Source organism: Oryctolagus cuniculus, chromosome 12 (genome assembly GCF_964237555.1).
Source record: "Oryctolagus cuniculus chromosome 12, mOryCun1.1, whole genome shotgun sequence".
Lineage (NCBI taxonomy): Eukaryota > Metazoa > Chordata > Mammalia > Lagomorpha > Leporidae > Oryctolagus > Oryctolagus cuniculus.
In genome coordinates, this window is record NC_091443.1 from 97,673,129 (window position 1) to 97,693,481 (window position 20,353).

General features: G+C 51.4%; 1 protein-coding gene across 6 annotated transcripts; it reads right to left on the reverse strand.

Annotated features, from left to right (window-relative positions):
• Positions 1-5,245: 5,245 nt before the first annotated feature.
• Positions 5,246-19,818, reverse strand: LOC138843126 (neuroblastoma breakpoint family member 6-like protein). 6 transcript variants are annotated; one of them, XM_070054468.1, is made up of 9 exons: positions 19,233-19,339; positions 18,907-18,999; positions 13,984-14,024; positions 11,457-11,654; positions 9,773-9,875; positions 8,799-9,004; positions 7,346-7,400; positions 6,326-6,504; positions 5,246-5,423 (listed from the first exon to the last, which is right to left on the reverse strand). In XM_070054468.1, exons 1-9 carry the CDS (start codon positions 19,280-19,282, stop codon positions 5,329-5,331), a joined length of 1,020 nt encoding a protein of 339 aa, XP_069910569.1. In that variant the 5' UTR covers positions 19,283-19,339; the 3' UTR covers positions 5,246-5,328. The 6 variants fall into 6 exon arrangements, with proteins under 6 accessions (XP_069910569.1, XP_069910570.1, XP_069910571.1 ...); XM_070054469.1 differs by lacking the exons at positions 5,246-5,423; positions 13,984-14,024 and adding an exon at positions 19,523-19,818 and having other exon boundaries at positions 5,654-6,504; positions 18,907-19,003; XM_070054470.1 differs by lacking the exon at positions 5,246-5,423 and adding an exon at positions 19,523-19,818 and having other exon boundaries at positions 5,654-6,504; positions 18,907-19,339.
• Positions 19,819-20,353: the final 535 nt, after the last annotated feature.

A 20,353-nucleotide genomic window follows, 5' to 3' on the forward strand; every position in this document is an offset into this window, starting at 1 on the left:
AACGGGGTCCCGCGATGGCTGCACGTGGGACAGGGAACTGCCCCAGCCGGGGCAGCTCGAGTTCGGGCCCGCTGGGGTGGGAAGGAAAACCACAGCAGGGTCACCAACGCGGCAGGTGGTCGAGCCCCGGGCCCTGCCTGCCGGCCCAGGGAAGCCAGTGCCTGCGTGGCTATGGGCACGTGGGCCCCAGAGGCGGTCCTCGTCCCCCGCCACAGGCCAGCTCTCAGCTCTGAAGGGGTTGCTGGAGAGAGCCGCGGACTGAGCCGCAGGCACGGCCAGCCGGGGCCGGGCAGACAATGGACTCGGACCCCAGAGCTCTGACCCCGCCCAAAGCACTCCAGGACCCTCGCAGGAGCTCTGCGGCACGCATCGACTGCCCAGGCCGCACCTGGCACCACCAATGCACCTGGCTTGTCGAGGTGGCACAGCCCTCTGGCCACCGTCAGAACCCCTCCCCCACCACAGTCTGCCTCCGCAGCCTCTGTGGAGTGGCCCAGGATTCCCCGAGGACCCGTCCCCGTGCCGCCCAGCGAAGGCTGAGTGATGTGGTTGGGTCGTGACTGCGGGCCAGACTCCGGTCAGCCTCCGCGTGGAAAGCGGGACAGCCACCCGGACTGCAGGACGTCCTACGGGGCCACTGGGTCCGCACGGATCCCGGGACGGCCTCCCCAGGGGTGGGGGCAGGCCACAGCCCTCTCCGTGTCACTCGCACGCTTGGAGGCCATGCTGCCACCGGGCCCATAGACACACGGGGCCGAGGGGGGCAGTGGGTGTGCGGGCACCACGCGGCCCAGCCCTGGGCCTCCCGGGATAGCGGGGAAGTCTGCCCGGGATCCCAGCCCCGGGGCGGGGCCTTCACGGGGTCGGGAGACCTACCTGGGCAGGGCAGGACCTAGGGAAGGCCGCTCCCGATCCAGAGCCGTCGGGCCGACTGCGAATCGAATGAGACAGGGAAGGCCCCACTGAGGACTAGGCTTACCCACGCACAGGCCAGGACGTCCACACCCCCTAAAGGACGGTCCGTCGTCTGGGTGGCTCGAGGCTTGCCGGGAGGCAGGGCGCTGAGTCTCCAGGCACTGGCCTGGACTGGCGCCCGCCTGCCATGGGGGCTCTGGACCGCCCTTCAACCGCCCCACCTCTCCTGGCAGGGCCCTAAGGAAGCCTTCACACGCACCGGACCCCAGCTCAGTGTCCCGGGGCACCCATCTCCGCCCTGGGCTGCAGACAGCAGAAATCTAACCCCGACCCACACAATTCCAAGGGCAGCGTAGGCGGCACAGCGGACTCTCCCTGCCCGCTCTGCCAGTCGCTGGGCGGGGGCACCCAACACCCACAGGACCCCTGGGTCTCTCAACTGCCGGGCTTCCCAGACAGAATGCTGTGGTCGCTGGGAGAGGCGTCGAGGCCGGCGACTCAGGCCTCCCCCCGGCACACGGAACACCCAGGGCACGCAGAGCGTTCCAGAGCGCTCTGGCGCGCGGCGCTCCGCCAGCTGATGCGAAAGCCAGGGACCACTTGTCTGCTTGCCACAGCTGGGAGCTGCGGCTTTCAGGGGCTGTCTGCGGGTTGGGAAGGAAGCAGGCTGAAGGCTGCTGGCGTGGCCCCCTCTTCCTAGCCAGCCTGAAGCGCGCAGGCTTGCGGGCGCTGGCGCTGGCCCTGCCCTGGAATAGCCTCTGGGGCCGCAACCACGTGCCCCGCGGGACCTGGCAGGCTGCGTGTCAGGCAGGGCCAAACAGTGTGACCCACACCCCAGAGGCAGGCCCGACCCGGACACCGCAGTGAACGTGGATATGCTTCACACCCACCACCCATGGGGTCTCACAAGACCCGGGCCCTGTGTGCCGGCCCCCCCGCTCCACCCGCCCCCGCCCCGCTTCAGGCGGCCCTGTGCCCCGGGACTCAGCCTCGCGGCTGGCTCCGCGAAGGAAGACTGGCGCTGTCCAGGGACGAGCCCCAGTGGCTCAGCGGGGACACCCTGCCCCGGGAGGACTCACCGAACATGTCTATGGTCTGGAAGATGTGGCATTCCTCCCGCCGGAGGCCCCAGGCACTGTCACAGACCTGGAAGTAAGCCACGGCCACGTGCCCGGCCGCAGGACACGGCCAACGGGGTCCCGCGATGGCTGCACGTGGGACAGGGAACTGCCCCAGCCGGGGCAGCTCGAGTTCGGGCCCGCTGGGGTGGGAAGGAAAACCACAGCAGGGTCACCAACGCGGCAGGTGGTCGAGCCCCGGGCCCTGCCTGCCGGCCCAGGGAAGCCAGTGCCTGCGTGGCTATGGGCACGTGGGCCCCAGAGGCGGTCCTCGTCCCCCGCCACAGGCCAGCTCTCAGCTCTGAAGGGGTTGCTGGAGAGAGCCGCGGACTGAGCCGCAGGCACGGCCAGCCGGGGCCGGGCAGACAATGGACTCGGACCCCAGAGCTCTGACCCCGCCCAAAGCACTCCAGGACCCTCGCAGGAGCTCTGCGGCACGCATCGACTGCCCAGGCCGCACCTGGCACCACCAATGCACCTGGCTTGTCGAGGTGGCACAGCCCTCTGGCCACCGTCAGAACCCCTCCCCCACCACAGTCTGCCTCCGCAGCCTCTGTGGAGTGGCCCAGGATTCCCCGAGGACCCGTCCCCGTGCCGCCCAGCGAAGGCTGAGTGATGTGGTTGGGTCGTGACTGCGGGCCAGACTCCGGTCAGCCTCCGCGTGGAAAGCGGGACAGCCACCCGGACTGCAGGACGTCCTACGGGGCCACTGGGTCCGCACGGATCCCGGGACGGCCTCCCCAGGGGTGGGGGCAGGCCACAGCCCTCTCCGTGTCACTCGCACGCTTGGAGGCCATGCTGCCACCGGGCCCATAGACACACGGGGCCGAGGGGGGCAGTGGGTGTGCGGGCACCACGCGGCCCAGCCCTGGGCCTCCCGGGATAGCGGGGAAGTCTGCCCGGGATCCCAGCCCCGGGGCGGGGCCTTCACGGGGTCGGGAGACCTACCTGGGCAGGGCAGGACCTAGGGAAGGCCGCTCCCGATCCAGAGCCGTCGGGCCGACTGCGAATCGAATGAGACAGGGAAGGCCCCACTGAGGACTAGGCTTACCCACGCACAGGCCAGGACGTCCACACCCCCTAAAGGACGGTCCGTCGTCTGGGTGGCTCGAGGCTTGCCGGGAGGCAGGGCGCTGAGTCTCCAGGCACTGGCCTGGACTGGCGCCCGCCTGCCATGGGGGCTCTGGACCGCCCTTCAACCGCCCCACCTCTCCTGGCAGGGCCCTAAGGAAGCCTTCACACGCACCGGACCCCAGCTCAGTGTCCCGGGGCACCCATCTCCGCCCTGGGCTGCAGACAGCAGAAATCTAACCCCGACCCACACAATTCCAAGGGCAGCGTAGGCGGCACAGCGGACTCTCCCTGCCCGCTCTGCCAGTCGCTGGGCGGGGGCACCCAACACCCACAGGACCCCTGGGTCTCTCAACTGCCGGGCTTCCCAGACAGAATGCTGTGGTCGCTGGGAGAGGCGTCGAGGCCGGCGACTCAGGCCTCCCCCCGGCACACGGAACACCCAGGGCACGCAGAGCGTTCCAGAGCGCTCTGGCGCGCGGCGCTCCGCCAGCTGATGCGAAAGCCAGGGACCACTTGTCTGCTTGCCACAGCTGGGAGCTGCGGCTTTCAGGGGCTGTCTGCGGGTTGGGAAGGAAGCAGGCTGAAGGCTGCTGGCGTGGCCCCCTCTTCCTAGCCAGCCTGAAGCGCGCAGGCTTGCGGGCGCTGGCGCTGGCCCTGCCCTGGAATAGCCTCTGGGGCCGCAACCACGTGCCCCGCGGGACCTGGCAGGCTGCGTGTCAGGCAGGGCCAAACAGTGTGACCCACACCCCAGAGGCAGGCCCGACCCGGACACCGCAGTGAACGTGGATATGCTTCACACCCACCACCCATGGGGTCTCACAAGACCCGGGCCCTGTGTGCCGGCCCCCCCCGCTCCACCCGCCCCCGCCCCGCTTCAGGCGGCCCTGTGCCCCGGGACTCAGCCTCGCGGCTGGCTCCGCGAAGGAAGACTGGTGCTGTCCAGGGATGAGCCCCAGTGGCTCAGCGGGGACACCCTGCCCCGGGAGGACTCACCGAACATGTCTATGGTCTGGAAGATGTGGCATTCCTCCCGCCGGAGGCCCCAGGCACTGTCACAGACCTGGAAGTAAGCCACGGCCACGTGCCCGGCCGCAGGACACGGCCAACGGGGTCCCGCGATGGCTGCACGTGGGACAGGGAACTGCCCCAGCCGGGGCAGCTCGAGTTCGGGCCCGCTGGGGTGGGAAGGAAAACCACAGCAGGGTCACCAACGCGGCAGGTGGTCGACCCCCGGGCCCTGCCTGCCGGCCCAGGGAAGCCAGTGCCTGCGTGGCTATGGGCACGTGGGCCCCAGAGGCGGTCCTCGTCCCCCGCCACAGGCCAGCTCTCAGCTCTGAAGGGGTTGCTGGAGAGAGCCGCGGACTGAGCCGCAGGCACGGCCGGGCCGGGGCCGGGCAGACAATGGACTCGGACCCCAGAGCTCTGACCCCGCCCAAAGCACTCCAGGACCCTCGCAGGAGCTCTGCGGCACGCATCGACTGCCCAGGCCGCACCTGGCACCACCAATGCACCTGGCTTGTCGAGGTGGCACAGCCCTCTGGCCACCGTCAGAACCCCTCCCCCACCACAGTCTGCCTCCGCAGCCTCTGTGGAGTGGCCCAGGATTCCCCGAGGACCCGTCCCCGTGCCGCCCAGCGAAGGCTGAGTGATGTGGTTGGGTCGTGACTGCGGGCCAGACTCCGGTCAGCCTCCGCGTGGAAAGCGGGACAGCCACCCGGACTGCAGGACGTCCTACGGGGCCACTGGGTCCGCACGGATCCCGGGACGGCCTCCCCAGGGGTGGGGGCAGGCCACAGCCCTCTCCGTGTCACTCGCACGCTTGGAGGCCATGCTGCCACCGGGCCCATAGACACACGGGGCCGAGGGGGGCAGTGGGTGTGCGGGCACCACGCGGCCCAGCCCTGGGCCTCCCGGGATAGCGGGGAAGTCTGCCCGGGATCCCAGCCCCGGGGCGGGGCCTTCACGGGGTCGGGAGACCTACCTGGGCAGGGCAGGACCTAGGGAAGGCCGCTCCCGATCCAGAGCCGTCGGGCCGACTGCGAATCGAATGAGACAGGGAAGGCCCCACTGAGGACTAGGCTTACCCACGCACAGGCCAAGATGCGTACATACCCCACGGTTGTTGTCTTGGTGGCTCAGAAGCTGGCGTTTAGACTGGCGCCTAGTCCAGATAGTGGCTTTGCTTGCCTGCCAGGGTAGTCTTCGGACCGCCCATCACCCACTACATTTCAGGATCTCTATTGCGCTGTATACCCCAGCTTAGTGTCTTTTTTGCGCCCATCTTTGCCCCGTGCTGCCAACAAGCAACATTCAGCCCTGACAAGGACAATTCTAATGTCAGGGTAGGTGGGATACTTGACTCTCCCTGCCTACCCTGTCAGTCCCTGGGTTGCTGAAACACACAGGACCCCTAGGTGTTTCGAATGGCAGGGCTTCCCTGAATGCTGTGGTCATTGGGAGAAGTGTTAAGGCCTCGTATCTCCATAGAGATATCTGTGCAGTATCACTCAAAGGTACTAAAAGTTGTGAGTAGTGATATCTGTTGCTTTTTTTTTTTTTCAGCATATTTTTTATTAACTGGGTGTCAATTCATCTGACCTCTGCTGTTTTGTTGGGAAGTGTCAGCTCCACACTGGGATGTCTTGGGTTTTCTTTTTCTCATGGTTTGTTATGGACAATCAATTCAACTCGATTTCTAACTGCCTCACCACAGTCTTGACCTCAGTGACCATTGGAGTTTTTCACACCCTCTGCTTTTTGGGTTCATTTCATTTGGGCCCTGTGCTCCTCTTTATCTTTTCCTACTCTCCTGTATTCTTCCAGAACTGGTAGCGGTTACAAAGTTTCAGCAGTTTGTGAAGAGATTGCTCCTGAAGGCTCTTAGTCTCATCCATCGTTTTTAGCCAGACTCATTGTGCTGACAAGCCTCTGGCTGGTCGGATACACTGCTGTGGGCACGAGGTGGTATTATCTCATGGGGTGTTTCTGGGGAACCACATGACTCCAACTCTAGTTGCTGTACTATGCTTAGATCCCCAAATTCCTCATGTGTTCATGCTGTGTAATCTGGTGTTTCCTACCATGAAGCCATGGGCCCTGCTCCAGCACACAGTGCTCTTGTTACTCAGCTAGGGCTGGTGGCTGCAAGGCAGACCTGTGGCTGTGTACTGGGGAGAACCCTGGGGCTCGAAGCATCACCTTGCCCCAGAAGTACTCACTGCCAAGGCCGGCTTCCCTGAAGAAGCATTCTTCTTGCTGGAGGTTCCAGACACTGGCACAGATCTCATCGTAAGCCGCCTCCACAATGTTGTCCATAGGACAGGGCCACCAGGGTCCCACTCTGGGTTTAGGCAGGCCATTGAGAAGCTCCAGCTGGGCCAGCCTGAGACTTGGCCTGCTGGAGTGTGGAGATAAGGCACATTTACAAACATGGGACGTGAGTAGCACCAACTCATGCCCACCCTCCAAAGCAGTAACAGTGCATCTGTGGCTAGAGGTAAAACGGGCCCCAGCAGGTGTCCCACTCCCTGGTCACAAGGTGACTCTGAGAGGACTGGCGGTGACAAGCTGAAGACTGAGTCACAGGGATAGAGACACATGGGCAGGACATGTCCTCTGGCAAACAGTTGCCTGCCCTGCTAGGGAGCAAAGACCTCTGACACCCTGCATGGCTGCCTCCCCAGTGAAGGAAGCACCAGGAGCCTCACTGAAGCTGTGGGTCACCCCTGAGACCCAGTCAGGCATCAACTCCCCAGATATCTCGATGATGACAGATACACCTGCTGAGGAGTTCTTGTACCCCAGCACTCTGGCTCTCTCACCCCCACTCCTCAGACTGCTCCCTCTGCCTTCTGATGGCTGGCTCTGGGATCTCAATGGATCACTTTTTGTGCCACCCACAGATGGAATGCCCTTACATGGACAGAAATTGAATGTAGTCCAGAGAGTGGCCCTCTCCTCTTGTGAGCCAGGGAAGCTGTGGTGACTTCCGGAATTCCACATAAAGGCCACTTGGTCTGAGTCAACCCTAAGACTATCTCTTGGGCAGTGAGTGGAAGAGGCCATGGGAACCCCTTTGGGCAACTCCATGACAAGATGCAATATTGTCTTCTGAGACAGGAGGACATGGTCCTGTGGGAGTGCCATGGCTCCCTCAGCCTGTTTTGTCTCTCCCAGGATCTACTGTGACACTTCAGGGATCCCTGCAAAGTCAAAGTCCACAGGGCTGGCAGACCTACCTGGTATGGGGAGAGTCCACGTAAGGCTCCTCCTGGTTCCCAGATGTCTGGTTGACTGTAAATCAAGTCAGATAAGGAAGGACACCTTCAGGAAATGGTCCAACGCCACAGCTACCGCCACCAGGACTTCTACTTTTCCATGAGAGACATGTGGGACTTTGGCAACAGCCTCAGAGGCTACAGTGTGTCTCCAGGCCACCATCCCAGCCTGATCATATGCCCTTGGAGCCAGGTGATCCCATTCTCTCCACTGAAACAGGATGTTACCCACATCTCCCGTGGCCTCATTTTCTGGAAACCCTAAGATCATCTGGCCCCCAACAACATCAGCTCCAGCAATAGGCTACCTGGCTGTTGGGTTGAGAACAGCCAAATGCGAATTTGCTCTTCATTGTCTTGGAGACTGAATGGACAGTGAACTCTGTGTACTGCTACTGGGTGGAAGTGTGAGTTCTACAGAGCCTCTGGTCCACCAGGATCTCTGGGGCCACCCAGAGAGTGTAGGGCATTAGTGGCTCCAGTCAGACCTAATGCCCAAGATGGAACACTGAGGGCATGGCATAGTGTTCTAGAGAACTCGGGAGCTCAGTCAACTTCATCAGGGAAGAGAAAGGCCACATGGTTTGCTAGGCTGAAATCCAGAGGTAGCTGCAAAACGCAGGGGGCTGTGGCTGTCAGGGAGTGTTACCAGGGTGTGAATATCCCACAGGAGATGGCCATAGTGTTACTTCTACTGTGAAACAGATTATTTGACACTCTACAGACAAGGAGATTGAAATCCACAAAAGATCTGTCACACGTGTGTGAAAACACGCTGAGGAGCAGCCGAGACTTTCCACTCTTGCACTGTGGCTTTTGTTCCCTCTAACAAGCTGCCTCCAGTCACATCCTCTCTCCGGTGTTTTGAAACTGGAGGGAATACAGTAACTCTTCCCTCCATACCCACCCTCCCACCCCACCTTCTCCCTCTCCTATTCCCGTTCCCCAAAAGGTTTCTCTGGGGAAAAAAAAAAGAAAATCCCAGATCTGGGTTTAGAAAAGTCTGTCTATACTATCAATTCAACAGTAAATTTCTCTCTCCCCCGCCCATCCCCGTAACTCTGCCTATAAAATAAAAAATCAATCTTTATAAAAAGGTAAGTGTATTTCAATGGAAATAAAATGGAAATCCAAGCATGAAAAAAGAAAGCTAGAGGATGCGGCCTCCTGCTCCAAGGCCAGTTGCATCAGGGAGGAGGAGATCTCTGCAGCCCTGGGACCGTCAAAGCTCTGCATTTCCCACTCTTTGTTCCTACACAAGTACCCTGACCAAAAATGGCCGCAAATGTTTAGAGAACTGTTTACAGAATTGTTTACACAAACGTACAGACTGTTGGTAAATGTTCTTTGAAGAAGTGTGGAGTCGGATGCCAACTTGAGACCATCTTAAGTCTCAGAGCCTTGGCCACCTTACCTGTGCTGAGTTTGGCAACAAGGTGCTCTGTCAGCTTGAGCAGCTCAGTGAGTAGTTGCCGGCTCTGGCAGCTGTCAGGGTCCTGCTGGGTGAGGAGGGCCTGGAGATTTTGATGAATGAGCTGAGAAAGAGCTCTCCCTTCCTGTAACTTCTGCTGTAATTGGGTCAGCTCTTGGGCCTGCTCTTGAATTTGAACACCACATTTCCTAAGGTGTGACAGGAGAGAAGATGTCAAGGTGGGAACGGCCCCATGGTGTGTTCTGTGTCTCTGCAGAGATTTGGTGAGAATGTGCTCACAGGGCCCTCTAAGCAGCATCACTGCCTGTGTGGGAAAATGCCCACAGTAGGGAAGAGGAAAAGATGGAGCAAGAGGTTCCTCTTTAGTAGAGAGACAGACCTTGCGAGATTACTAGACACTGGGCTGATTTTTTTGGTTCTCTAAACAACACCAAGGTTCTTCCTCAGCTCCCTCACCAACATGTTCCTTAAGTTCCTCACTCCAGCCACAGACCTTTCCTTATAAAAATGCAGTGTGCAGCGAGTGGTCACAAAGGTAGACACAGAAACATGCCAGGCACAATGGCTTTCAGCAGAAATAACGACTGACAGGGAGAATCTAGGACAGCATCCACGGTCAGGAGGTGATGGAGACACAGTTAATGAGGAGGGGATCCTACAGCACTGTGTGGATATAAAACGTCTCTGTGTGGTTCACGTTCTTCAATTTTGTATGTGAATTTCAAGTCAATAAGTGCCTCGTTTTTCAAGTCAAAAAGAGGTTCTAAATATCCACTGCAGCCTACAATTTGGTGATTTCTCTGTTGTCTGCCTGTTTTATAAATCTGAGGGGTCAGCCCACCATGTAAATCCCTGCCCTTCTCCTGGCCACATCAGTTCTTGGTTCCCCAGCTGAGCTGCCCCACTTCAGAGATGCATTCACCTTTCCACCTGCCCACCCGAGAGAGCCCCCTTACTTGAGATTCTCCGCAGGTAGCAGCTCCTCTGCCAGCTGCCCCTCCAGGAAGTGCGGCTTCTCCCTCAGCATTGATTCAATTAGATCTTCATACTCTTCACAATCTGAGGAAAGACACGCACACACATACACCTGCCTCAGTGGAAAGGTGAGCGGGCTGCTAAGGTCACTGTCTGTCAGGAAGTGGAGCTACACCATCAAGCTCTTGGTGTGAATTTCCTCCTCTTTGTTTCTTTAGCTCCCATGGACAGGACAATTATAATCTCCATTTTATTTATATTTGTTCAGGGATTTAAAAAAAGCTTTATATATTTTTTTGGAAAGCCAGAGTTATACAGAGAGAAGGAAAAGCAAATAGACAGAGAGAGAGGTCTTTCAATCTTTGGCCGATCCAAAGCCAGGAGCCAGGAGCCTCTTCCGGGTCTCCCACATGGGTGCAGGGGCCCAAGGCCTTGGACCGTCTTCTACTGCTTTCTCAGGCCACAGCAGAGAGCCGGATTGGAAGTGGAGCAGCCAGGTCTTGAATCGGCACCCATAGGGGATGCCGGCACTGCAGGCGGTGGCTTTACCCACTATACTACAGTGCCGGCCCCTCAGGGAATTTTTTCTAATCCCTTCTTTTTTTAAAAATATTAATGTTTTATTTCTTATTTTTTCAGTTAACTTTTTTTTAAAGATTTACTCATTTATTTGAAAGGCAGAGTTATAGAGATTCAGAGGCAGGGAGAGAGAGCTAAGTCTTCCATCTACTGGCTCACTCCACAAATGGCCACAATGGCTGGAGCTGTGCCAACCTGAGGCCAGGAGCTAGGTTCTTCCCCCAGGTCTCCCACACAGGCGCAGGGGTCCAAGCTCTTGGGCCATCTTAGACTACTTTCCCAGGCCATAGCAGAGAGCTGGATCAGAAGTGGAGCAGCCAGATTCAAACCAACACCTGCAGGTGGTGGCTTTACCTGCTATGCCACAGCGCTGGCCCCAGATAATGTATTTTTCATTTATACTACTGCCAAAGGCTTAATGGCTCTACTTAATAAACAGTTCAAGAAATAAAGTATAAGTGGACCATAATCCAGCCAGAGAATAGACAGGAGTTATATACAATAATCAAATCAAAAGATGCTCATCTTCACTTATGTTAAGTAACTCTAAAGTAGTCATAGAAACACCAAAGCTATAGTAGTATATAATTCCCACCAATTTATTGGATAAAGATTTAAAATAACATTTGAGAAAATACTACATTGGCAGCAAATGAGCGAAGAAGAGTTCAAATGCACCTGAAGGGACTTGGCAAAGTGACTCAGCTGGAGCGGGACAGTGTCAGAATTCCCACCCTACAGCTCAGTGAAAACGTGGAAAATTGGCTGAACTTGTGCCTCAGTTATTCCTGCACAACCAACTGATGCTGCAACTACTAACGCTAATCCTTCTAAGAGCATGGTAGCTATGTAACTTATTTGGTAGAGAGAAGAGAAGAATCAAGGTTAGCAAACAGGTCATTTCTCCAAGAGGTGACATCAAATACTCATCATTTCGGTGACACTGAACCTATAGAACTTATGTGGAATGGGAACATGAATAATGCTGTGCCTCCCATTCAATCTATATTAACAAATTTCTCTATTTTATTTATATTTCTTTTTTAGAAATAAAACATTAAACACAGGGAAAAAGAACGAACTTACTGTGGTCCCGCAGGTGCTTTGCCAGGAGGTAGGCCTTAGCCTCAGCTCTAAGAAGCTTCTCCTTCAGTTCTTTTGATTCTCGTTGGCTCTTTGCCAGTTGAGAGCTTAATTGCTCACTGGTTTCTACCCTCACGTCAAGTGAGGGACCGAGAGTCAGTGCCATATCGATGCTTGTAGCAAAATGAGTATATCCAGGGACTAGGAAGAAGACACCCAAGAAAAAGAGGAGTTAAAGAAAATGAAACCTCTTTCAGTAGGACTGATAGATGAGGATAACTGTACCTCCCAACTTACTGTTAGGAAACACCCCACAACACTTTAACGCCTTTATTCTCGATTCAGTCAGGTGCCAGAGCTCAGAGCATAAGCTCCTGCTTATTGCTCAACATCCGACAGAGTGAGAGAAGTAGGGCTTCACTTCCAGGTAACTTGGCAGTTACTGTCACAGAATCAAAACACGGGGGGTGTCATGGAATCTTGGGAGCCACTGCCTTCCAGTTGCCTAGGCCACCTGGCTGATGCACAAGCCTGATTGGTCCTTTTAAAGTCTTAAGGGGACCACCTCTGAAAGTCTTAAGGGGACCACCTCTTAACGTCTTAAGGGGACCACCCACTCAACACAGCCTCCACAGTTGTGTACCCCTGGCTGAAACCATAGTCCTACCTTTTCCCAAAAGCGTCTAAGCATATTTCTCATTCCTCTGTTCTAAAAGATTAAGGCAGGACTCATTTCCTAACAATTTTTACTTTAAGGGTTGTCATAAAGTCACTCCAACTTTTCTTTATGTCAAAAGAGACCACAAGGCTTTTCCACCACTGAGAGATGTTGAATTATAAACTGCCATGATGTTCTTCTCAGACTCTTCAGCTTCTTAGACCCAATAATCTGTTAGGAACAAAAGCACAGCAAAACACTAAGCCAAGGGTTCACTTTTAAATGTTTTGTATCCCATCTCAGTAGACTTTCTGTTGCACTCAAGGGTTGTGCTGGCTTTGCCCTGACAGGGGCAGCACATGGGCATTTCATTCAACTGAAAGCCAGTTAGATGCCCTTACATCCTCAGTGTCTTCCTCTAAGTGGGCCTGCCCTGTTTCACCATCACTTGACGGACACTTTACACTTGACACTTACGGGTTTCATTCGAGCCCCACAAGAGCCTTTTCAAGATATCAACTGACACAAATAGTTGATGTGAACCCCCACCCCCCAATACACAGTGAACATCCATGTGGGAAAACTTGCAAATCTGATGGTATTCTTTTCATATTTGCATTCAGTTTATCTACATATTGAACAGGATCCATCTGCAGTTTTTATGTAACATTGCCTGATAAATTTTCTTATTGGCTAAGTCCTATTGAATGGTAGCTGAATTCCACTAATGAGGCTGGTCCTGAACCCCTCAGCATCTTCCCACTCTAATGTGTAAGATATCAGTTTCTGAGATGAATCAAAGGTATGAAGAAATTCATTTTCAGCTGTCTCTGATCTTCATATTCTATGGCAGAAATAATTATTCATCAAATTCTTAATCTTAAAAATCATAAACTAAAGCATCACAAGATTACATGTCCTACTTTACATTGTACAGGGGTGGATTTAGGGTAGTGTTAATAAAAACAAAGTAACAGTGACAACTTCTTGGTGAATTTATACCCAGCATTTGGCAAAGCACTGTACAAATGACAACATTTCACTTTCATCACAATCCTTGAGATGATCATGAAAGTGCAATGTCCCAAAGAAGAGGGACAGGAAATGACTCCTCTGGCCATATTTAAAGGAACATGTTCTCTGGTTCTGGCAGAGTGGCCAGTGAATAAAGGGAGCAGCACTTATTACAGCATCATTTTCCAGGGCATATATGTGCCTCATGGGCTACTAGGACCAAAATATGGAGGCATCTGCAAGCTTTCTTTCCTATATGCAACACAACTCCTATCATCGAGGATTTCAGATTCTTTGAGATGTCCAAGAGAAGTATGAGATTAGGGTCTTTGACTGATGTAATTTCATCTGCTATTTAATATCCGTGATTCTCTCTAAGGCTCTTGCCTGGTGTGTGACATTCCTTTCTGCTAAGAACACCACTGTAATCTTGGGGTCTTGGCTACTATATAGGCCAACATATCTGAGACACTCATGTCACCACTTCTGTGTGGGGTCTGGGGCATGCTAAAATTGTACACATCCAGTCTGGAATTTCCCTGAGGTTCAAGTGACACACATTCATCCACAGGGCATGACATTGGCAGATGAAAACAGTCTATGGCTTCATCTTTGTATTAACTGAAGTCCCGCAGTCTAGAGACCAGGTTTTCTCAAGGTAGGAGATCAGCATTGAACTACAGAAGGGAACGTCTGAGCAAGATTTCATGCCCTCCACACTCAAATATCAAATAGAATAAGACACAGCACCACACTATGTCTGCTGGTCACATGTAAGAATTGGAAACAGACACCTTAGAGCACAGATCCTAAGTGAAATGTTCACCTTCTACATGCAATGCACCTCTCTCTACTTACCATATACGTACGTGTAAAGCTTCACGGCCACAATGTTGTATCTGAAATTATGAAAGTCAAATGTATTTTCAAAGACAGATCTTCTTGGTCTTTAGCAAGGCAATAGGATGTAAATACCACATAAGCCATGCAGTACTTGTACTTCACTGCATCAGAGCCAGAACATTTAGCCAAACACATAATGTCGGCAAGGAAATATGTGAACATTCTCACAATGCAGGTAAATAAAGACAATGCATAGTCTCTCGCCTCTTCTTTTTTTTTTTTTTTAATTTTTGACAGGCAGAGTGGACAGTGAGAGAGAGAGACAGAGAGAGAAAGGTCTTCCTTTGCCGTTGGTTCACCCTCCAATGGCCACCGCTGCAGCCGGCGCACCGCGCTGATCCGATGGCAGGAGCCAGGATCCAGGTGCTTTTCCTGGTCTCCCATGGGGTGCAGGGCCCAAGCACCTGGGCCATCCTCCACTGCACTCCCTGGCCATAGCAGAGAGCTGGCCTGGAAGAGGGGCAACCGGGACAGAATCCGGCGCCCCGACCGGGACTAGAACCCGGTGTGTCGGCGCCGCAAGGTGGAGGATTAGCCTATTGAGCCACGGCGCCGGCTTCTCTCCTCTTCTATAAGGTTTTGTCACTGAATGAGAATATGAAATATCTTTCAATTCATACATCTTATTAGAGCTTAGAACTAAAAATGAGATTATGGAGGTTTAGGGGTCATAGTTTGAAATGAATACAGGGAGGATGATATGGAAGGGAATATGGTTTGGGATGAAGGTGTTTCAGAGAACAACCCCAGTGTACCAAGATACTATACCCTTTTTTCTTTCCTAAAACTCAATTCTCATTGTCATTTATTCTTTTTAGAAACATTGTTGATTCTGTTCGTTCCCCTTATTCTACCAATAGCATATTATCGTCCACTTTTCTCTCCTAAGGTCCAGAATAACACTAGACTCATTCAATAGGCTTCTGGATTCTAATGTCTTCCAACCTCGTGGATCAGCTAAGTTTCAGGTTAACTTGCCAGAGATGGTAAATCATTTCTAAGGAAGTACGAAGACTGAACAAAACTCTGCTGCTCAGAATCCCATCTTTGATGACTCCAAGGCGCTCATTTGGGTTAGTGATACATCTCCTAACTATGTTCCCCTTCTGCTTCACTACAACCCATTCTCTCTCCCTTGGGCATATTTGGCTTAGAGGAACTGCCTTTTGAGTTTTTATTATCTGTATGTTCTTCCTCTATACATGAATGAGGTTACTTTAAAGTTTCCTTCTATCTATTTAAATTCCTTTGTAAACTTAATTTGAAAAATCAAGAGAAAGCAATAACATAATGAAAACAAAATGTGTGCTTTTTATTTAATCTCCAAAACAACTAAAAAAAAGTTTGAAATAAATGTGGAGGTGTTTCCAGTACCATGACAACTGTGTTGGATTTCTAATTCCAATGACGTAGATTCTTCCATCCATTTTGTGATGTTCATAACTGTATTAGTAACAACTGATGTTACTAACCTGGTTAACAGGTACTACCAAACTTTTAAGGATGAACTAACAGCAATTTATCTGAAATGATTCAAAGCAATGTAGAGCAAGGGAATCCTTCCTAACAAGTTCTCCATGAGGTCAGAATTCCCTTTATTTCAAAACTGGACAATGACAAAGCATCACCACAAAAATGAAAACTATAGGCCAACATCTCTCATGAACACAGATGCAAAAATTCTCAATAAACTGCTAGAAAACTGACTGCAGCACCGTATTTAAAAAGATCACTGTGCCAAACAAGTGAGATTCATCCCAGGGATGTGAGGATGGTTCAACACAGAAATCATACATATCACATATTACCTCAATGGAACAAAAGATTAAAGTTATATGATCATCTCAGTAGATAATGAAAAAGCATTTGCCACATTCAATATCCATTCAAAATAAAAGCCCTGAATTAATTTGATTTTGAAGGAACATACTTCAACATAATAAAGGTAGTAAGTGACAAACCCACAGTCAATGTCATAGCGAATGGAAATGTTGGAAAAATCTCAGCTAAGATTTGGAACCAGATGAGGTTGTCTACCGTCACCACTCTTATCCAACATAGTACAAGAAGTTTCTGTCAGAGCAATTGTGCAAGAGAAACAAAAGGCATACAAATAGGAAAGGAGAAGTTAAAACATCTCCATTTGTAGATGACATGAGTCTCTATGTAGAAAAGCCTAACATCTACATCAAAGACTGTTAGAATAGGCAAACTACTTCAGTGAAGCTGCAGGATAAAAAAGCAACAACCAACAAGTAGAAGTTTGATATGAAAATAATAAGAGCAATGACTTCAAAAAGAACAAATTACCTTGGGATAAATTGAAATAAGAATGTAAAAGATCTCTACAAGGAAAATTAGAAAATCTGAATCAAAGAAATTATAGAAGAAACAAATAATGGAGAACCACTACTGTTCATAGTTGGGAGAATTGGTATTTTTAACTTATTTATACTACTCAAACCAATTTGCAGACTCAATTGAATACCATCAAGATATAAATGACATTCCTCACAGAACTAGAAAAATAATTCTAAAGTTCTGACTTTCAAACAAACAAATGAATAAATCTAAAAAAAGAAAAAGAAAGAAAGAAAAGTGTGGGGCTACCACACAGCCATCCCTTGTTCTCATCACAGAATATCTCATGAAGGAGGCAATAGAACTCAACTTCTGGGGTCTTTCCAGACTAAACAAATAATCATTTGTAACTGACAGGCACCACACCTGGTTCCTGAGGTTTCTAATGACCTCGCTGGCACTCTAAATCTGATGTTAAGATGTCCCTTTGCAGAGCAGAGATGATTTCTGATTTTCTACTTGACTGGAGCTCTTCTTGCTCCCTTAGCTGGCTTTCCAAGGGCTTTTTCCCAGGGCAGTGGCCTGTGCTGAGCCCAGATGCACAGAGCATGGCCTTTCCATGAGGACCAATGTCCTGAGGGTATCATGCTCCTCACCCTCTGAAAACAAATATACCTTCTTAAGAAAAAGTTGAATATGGTGCCAGCACTGTGACATAGTGGGTAATCCTCTGCATGCAGTGCTGGCATCCCATATGGGCACTAGTTCGAGTCCTGTCTGCTCCACTTCTTCTCCAGCTCTCTATTATGGCCTGGGAAAGCAGTTGAAGATGACCCAAGGGCTCAGGTCCCTGCACCCATGTGGGAGACCCAGAAGAAGCTCCCAACGCCCAGATTTGCATCAGCACAGCTCTGGCCGTGGTGGCCATCTGAGGAGTGAACCAGCAGATGGAAGACCTCTTTCTCTCCCTCTCCTCTCTCTGCATAACTGTGACTTTCAAGTAAATCTAAATCTTATAAAAAAGAAAATGTTGAATATTCTGCAGTGACTTCTATACTTGGGTGAAGGCAGGTTTGTCACAAGGACAATAATGACTAGAGGCAAAGTTGAAGCTGTACTGTTTTCAGCCCTGGCACTGTATCAGGCCTTAAGATGCAGTGCTTCTTAGCTTTTCAACAGCCCTGCAAGTTAGGTGCAGTTGCCTGCTTTTACTGATGGTGAGACCTACACTCAGGGAGAGGTAAGCTGGCTTATTCTAGGTCACTCAGACTAGCAAAGACAGATCCAGAATTCAAATCCTACAATGTCCTGTGTCTTTTCCACACAGGTCCATGTATCTCAAGTATGACAGTGACATGGGCCTTCTATACCAAGGATGGGCACAGGAGCTGTGGGACAAGAAATTCTTTCATTCTGAAAGCATGATGCTCTTAACATATTACTATGATTTAACAGTGTTTTGGGGGAGGGCAGATGCCATTTTCCAGCAGGTTAAACAACAACTTGGGAAGGCCACATCCCATATCAGAGTCCTTGTTCCAGTCATGGCCACTCTGCTTTTGATCCAGATCCCTGTCAAAATATCTTGGGGAGCAGTGGATGATACTTCAAGTACTTGGGCCCCTTCCACCCACATCTGGACCAGACCAAAGCCAGGAACCAAGAACTCCATCTCTCTCTCTCTCTTCCCCTCCATCGCTACATCTCCAATACTCTGTCAAATAAAGACATAAATCTTTAAATAGTGTTGAATCTACATATTTGGAAAAGCAGAAATAGTAGAACAGGACTTCAAAGAACTGCATCAGTGTCCATACACCAAGGTGAACACTCCCCCTCCACCGTGGACTCAAGTCATATGTCTGTCACAGCACTTCCCATGCCTTTTGGCAGTTTCTTGTTTTCCAGGTGGAGCTCCTGGAGAGCTGGGGTAACATTTCATTCAACTCTGCATCAACAGCACATAACAGCACCAGTAACAGCTAGGTAGGAGCACTCAGTAACCATGTGCTCAGAGGCTGAAAAGAGAAGACATCATCTCATAGGCATTCTGTCCCAGTGGCCTCTCAAATCCTCTGCCTTCTCCATTTTGAAAAATCCTCAGCAAAGTTCATTTCTGTAGGGGAATCCTGACAACTCCTTCAGAGTGTCTGAGGAGAAAATCCATGTGTTGAGCAGTGATAAATGTGGCAGGGATAAGGAAGCAATGTCACCACACACTGCTCGTCTGGGCTGCATCCAAAACCAGTGCATCCCAACACTCAGCAGTTGTCACACCCCACTGGAACTGTCTGGTTTGGGGCCATCTTTCCTCACTCCCTTGGACACTTCCAGGGCATAGATCAGGCTTTATTGCCTGTTGCCAATGCCTAGGGCATTACTTGCAAAACTCAGGAGAAAATGTTGTGAAAACCTTTCTAAAGGCTGAAGATGTGCTGAAGATTAGTATCACCACTGCTTTGGTGCAAGGGAACCTTTCTTTTGTATCTCCTGACCTAAAAGGAGGAACTGTGTAGGTAATGACTGGCATCCCCAGCCCACCTCCAAGTGTTTCCATCCATCCATGCCCACATTTACCTGATGGGCATCGCTGGAAGGGCAGTTCCAGGGTCAAGGCTCTGGGGTCTGGAGTAAGGCCTCCTGTGCACATCCCCTCTTCTTGGCATAGGTCTTCCTTGGGAGAACAAAGCAGGGCTGCATTCCTTCTGTCGATCTCCTTGTTCAGATACTCAAGGAGTTCTGGATAAGGGCACTATCTCATTCCTTGCTGCTCAGTACCAGTTGCTATTTAGGGAGGGTGATGATGCTGTGCACATTCTTTGCTTTTCTCTGGACCTTCCCGAACTCAGCCTGAAGGTACACTCATTCAGACCCACTTTTGTGACCCCAGGATCTACTGTCACCTCATTCTTCTCTTTGTCTTCTTGGATCTCCCACCCACCAGGCACTGCATCTCCTATTATGCTCTTTTTGTTCTGCATTCTCAGGCCAAAGGTTCAGCGAGATGCTCCTGAAGGAAACATAATCAGGGTTGGGTATGCTCTTGACCACAGTTGTTACTGATCTCTATTACAGACATCTTATTCCATAATTGACTCAGACACACCCCAGAGCATGAAGTGACCTCACAGACCTACAACAGCTTCCTTATTTTTCAGGAAGACAATCAAGGCTCAGGAAGGATTAGACTTGCCTATATCTCCACAGTTACTTGGATACAGCACCACAATTAAAAACCTTGGTCTCAAAACATCCTGAGTCTCAGAACCTCTTGTGTTCAAGGTGGCCTTTGAAAGAAAAGCAAAATTTCCTTACACCATTATGGAAAAGAAATGAGGACCATGACAATAGGAAACGTGTTATTGTGGGTTCTACAGCTATGTGAATTACCACCAGCCAGTTTTAAGTCAGTAGATGATAAACTGGGACCTGGGAACACAGGACAAAACAATCACACTCATCAGAATTTTAAATTGTAAGCATAATGCACTTAACTTATTATTTGTTCAAGTTTCGCTCATGTGATAGGAGGCAGCCTTCATGAGAGCAAGAACTGTTGTCTGTCGGGGTCACAGAGTATGCCCAGTGACTTCACAGGTGCCTGCATAGAAACATTCACAGGTGTTGAAATAAGATGGACTAAAACAATTTTCTGAACTGACAACTCACTCGGAACTCACAACTCCAGAGAGTAAATGGGCAAAAGTGGGGAGAGGGGGCAGGAAGCAGAAGGAAGAAATAGAAGCAGTAAAACAATGTGCAGATCCGAGGGAAAGTGGAATAAGGATATGGGCTAGAGAGGCGGCTGAGAAGCTCAGGGAGGGCAGAGATCTGACTGAGAAGTGGCTTATTTAAAAACTTACTTTGTCATTCCAGGTCCCCATCAGCTGCCAGACGCACCAGATCTCAGAAGGGAATGGCAGAACCTGGCACCAATGTCACTGCTGCTGGCTCTTCCACGTGCGGCCTCTTCCTCAACATTGTCAGTGAACTTGCTGCTCTCATCTTCAGTGTCATCCCCGTG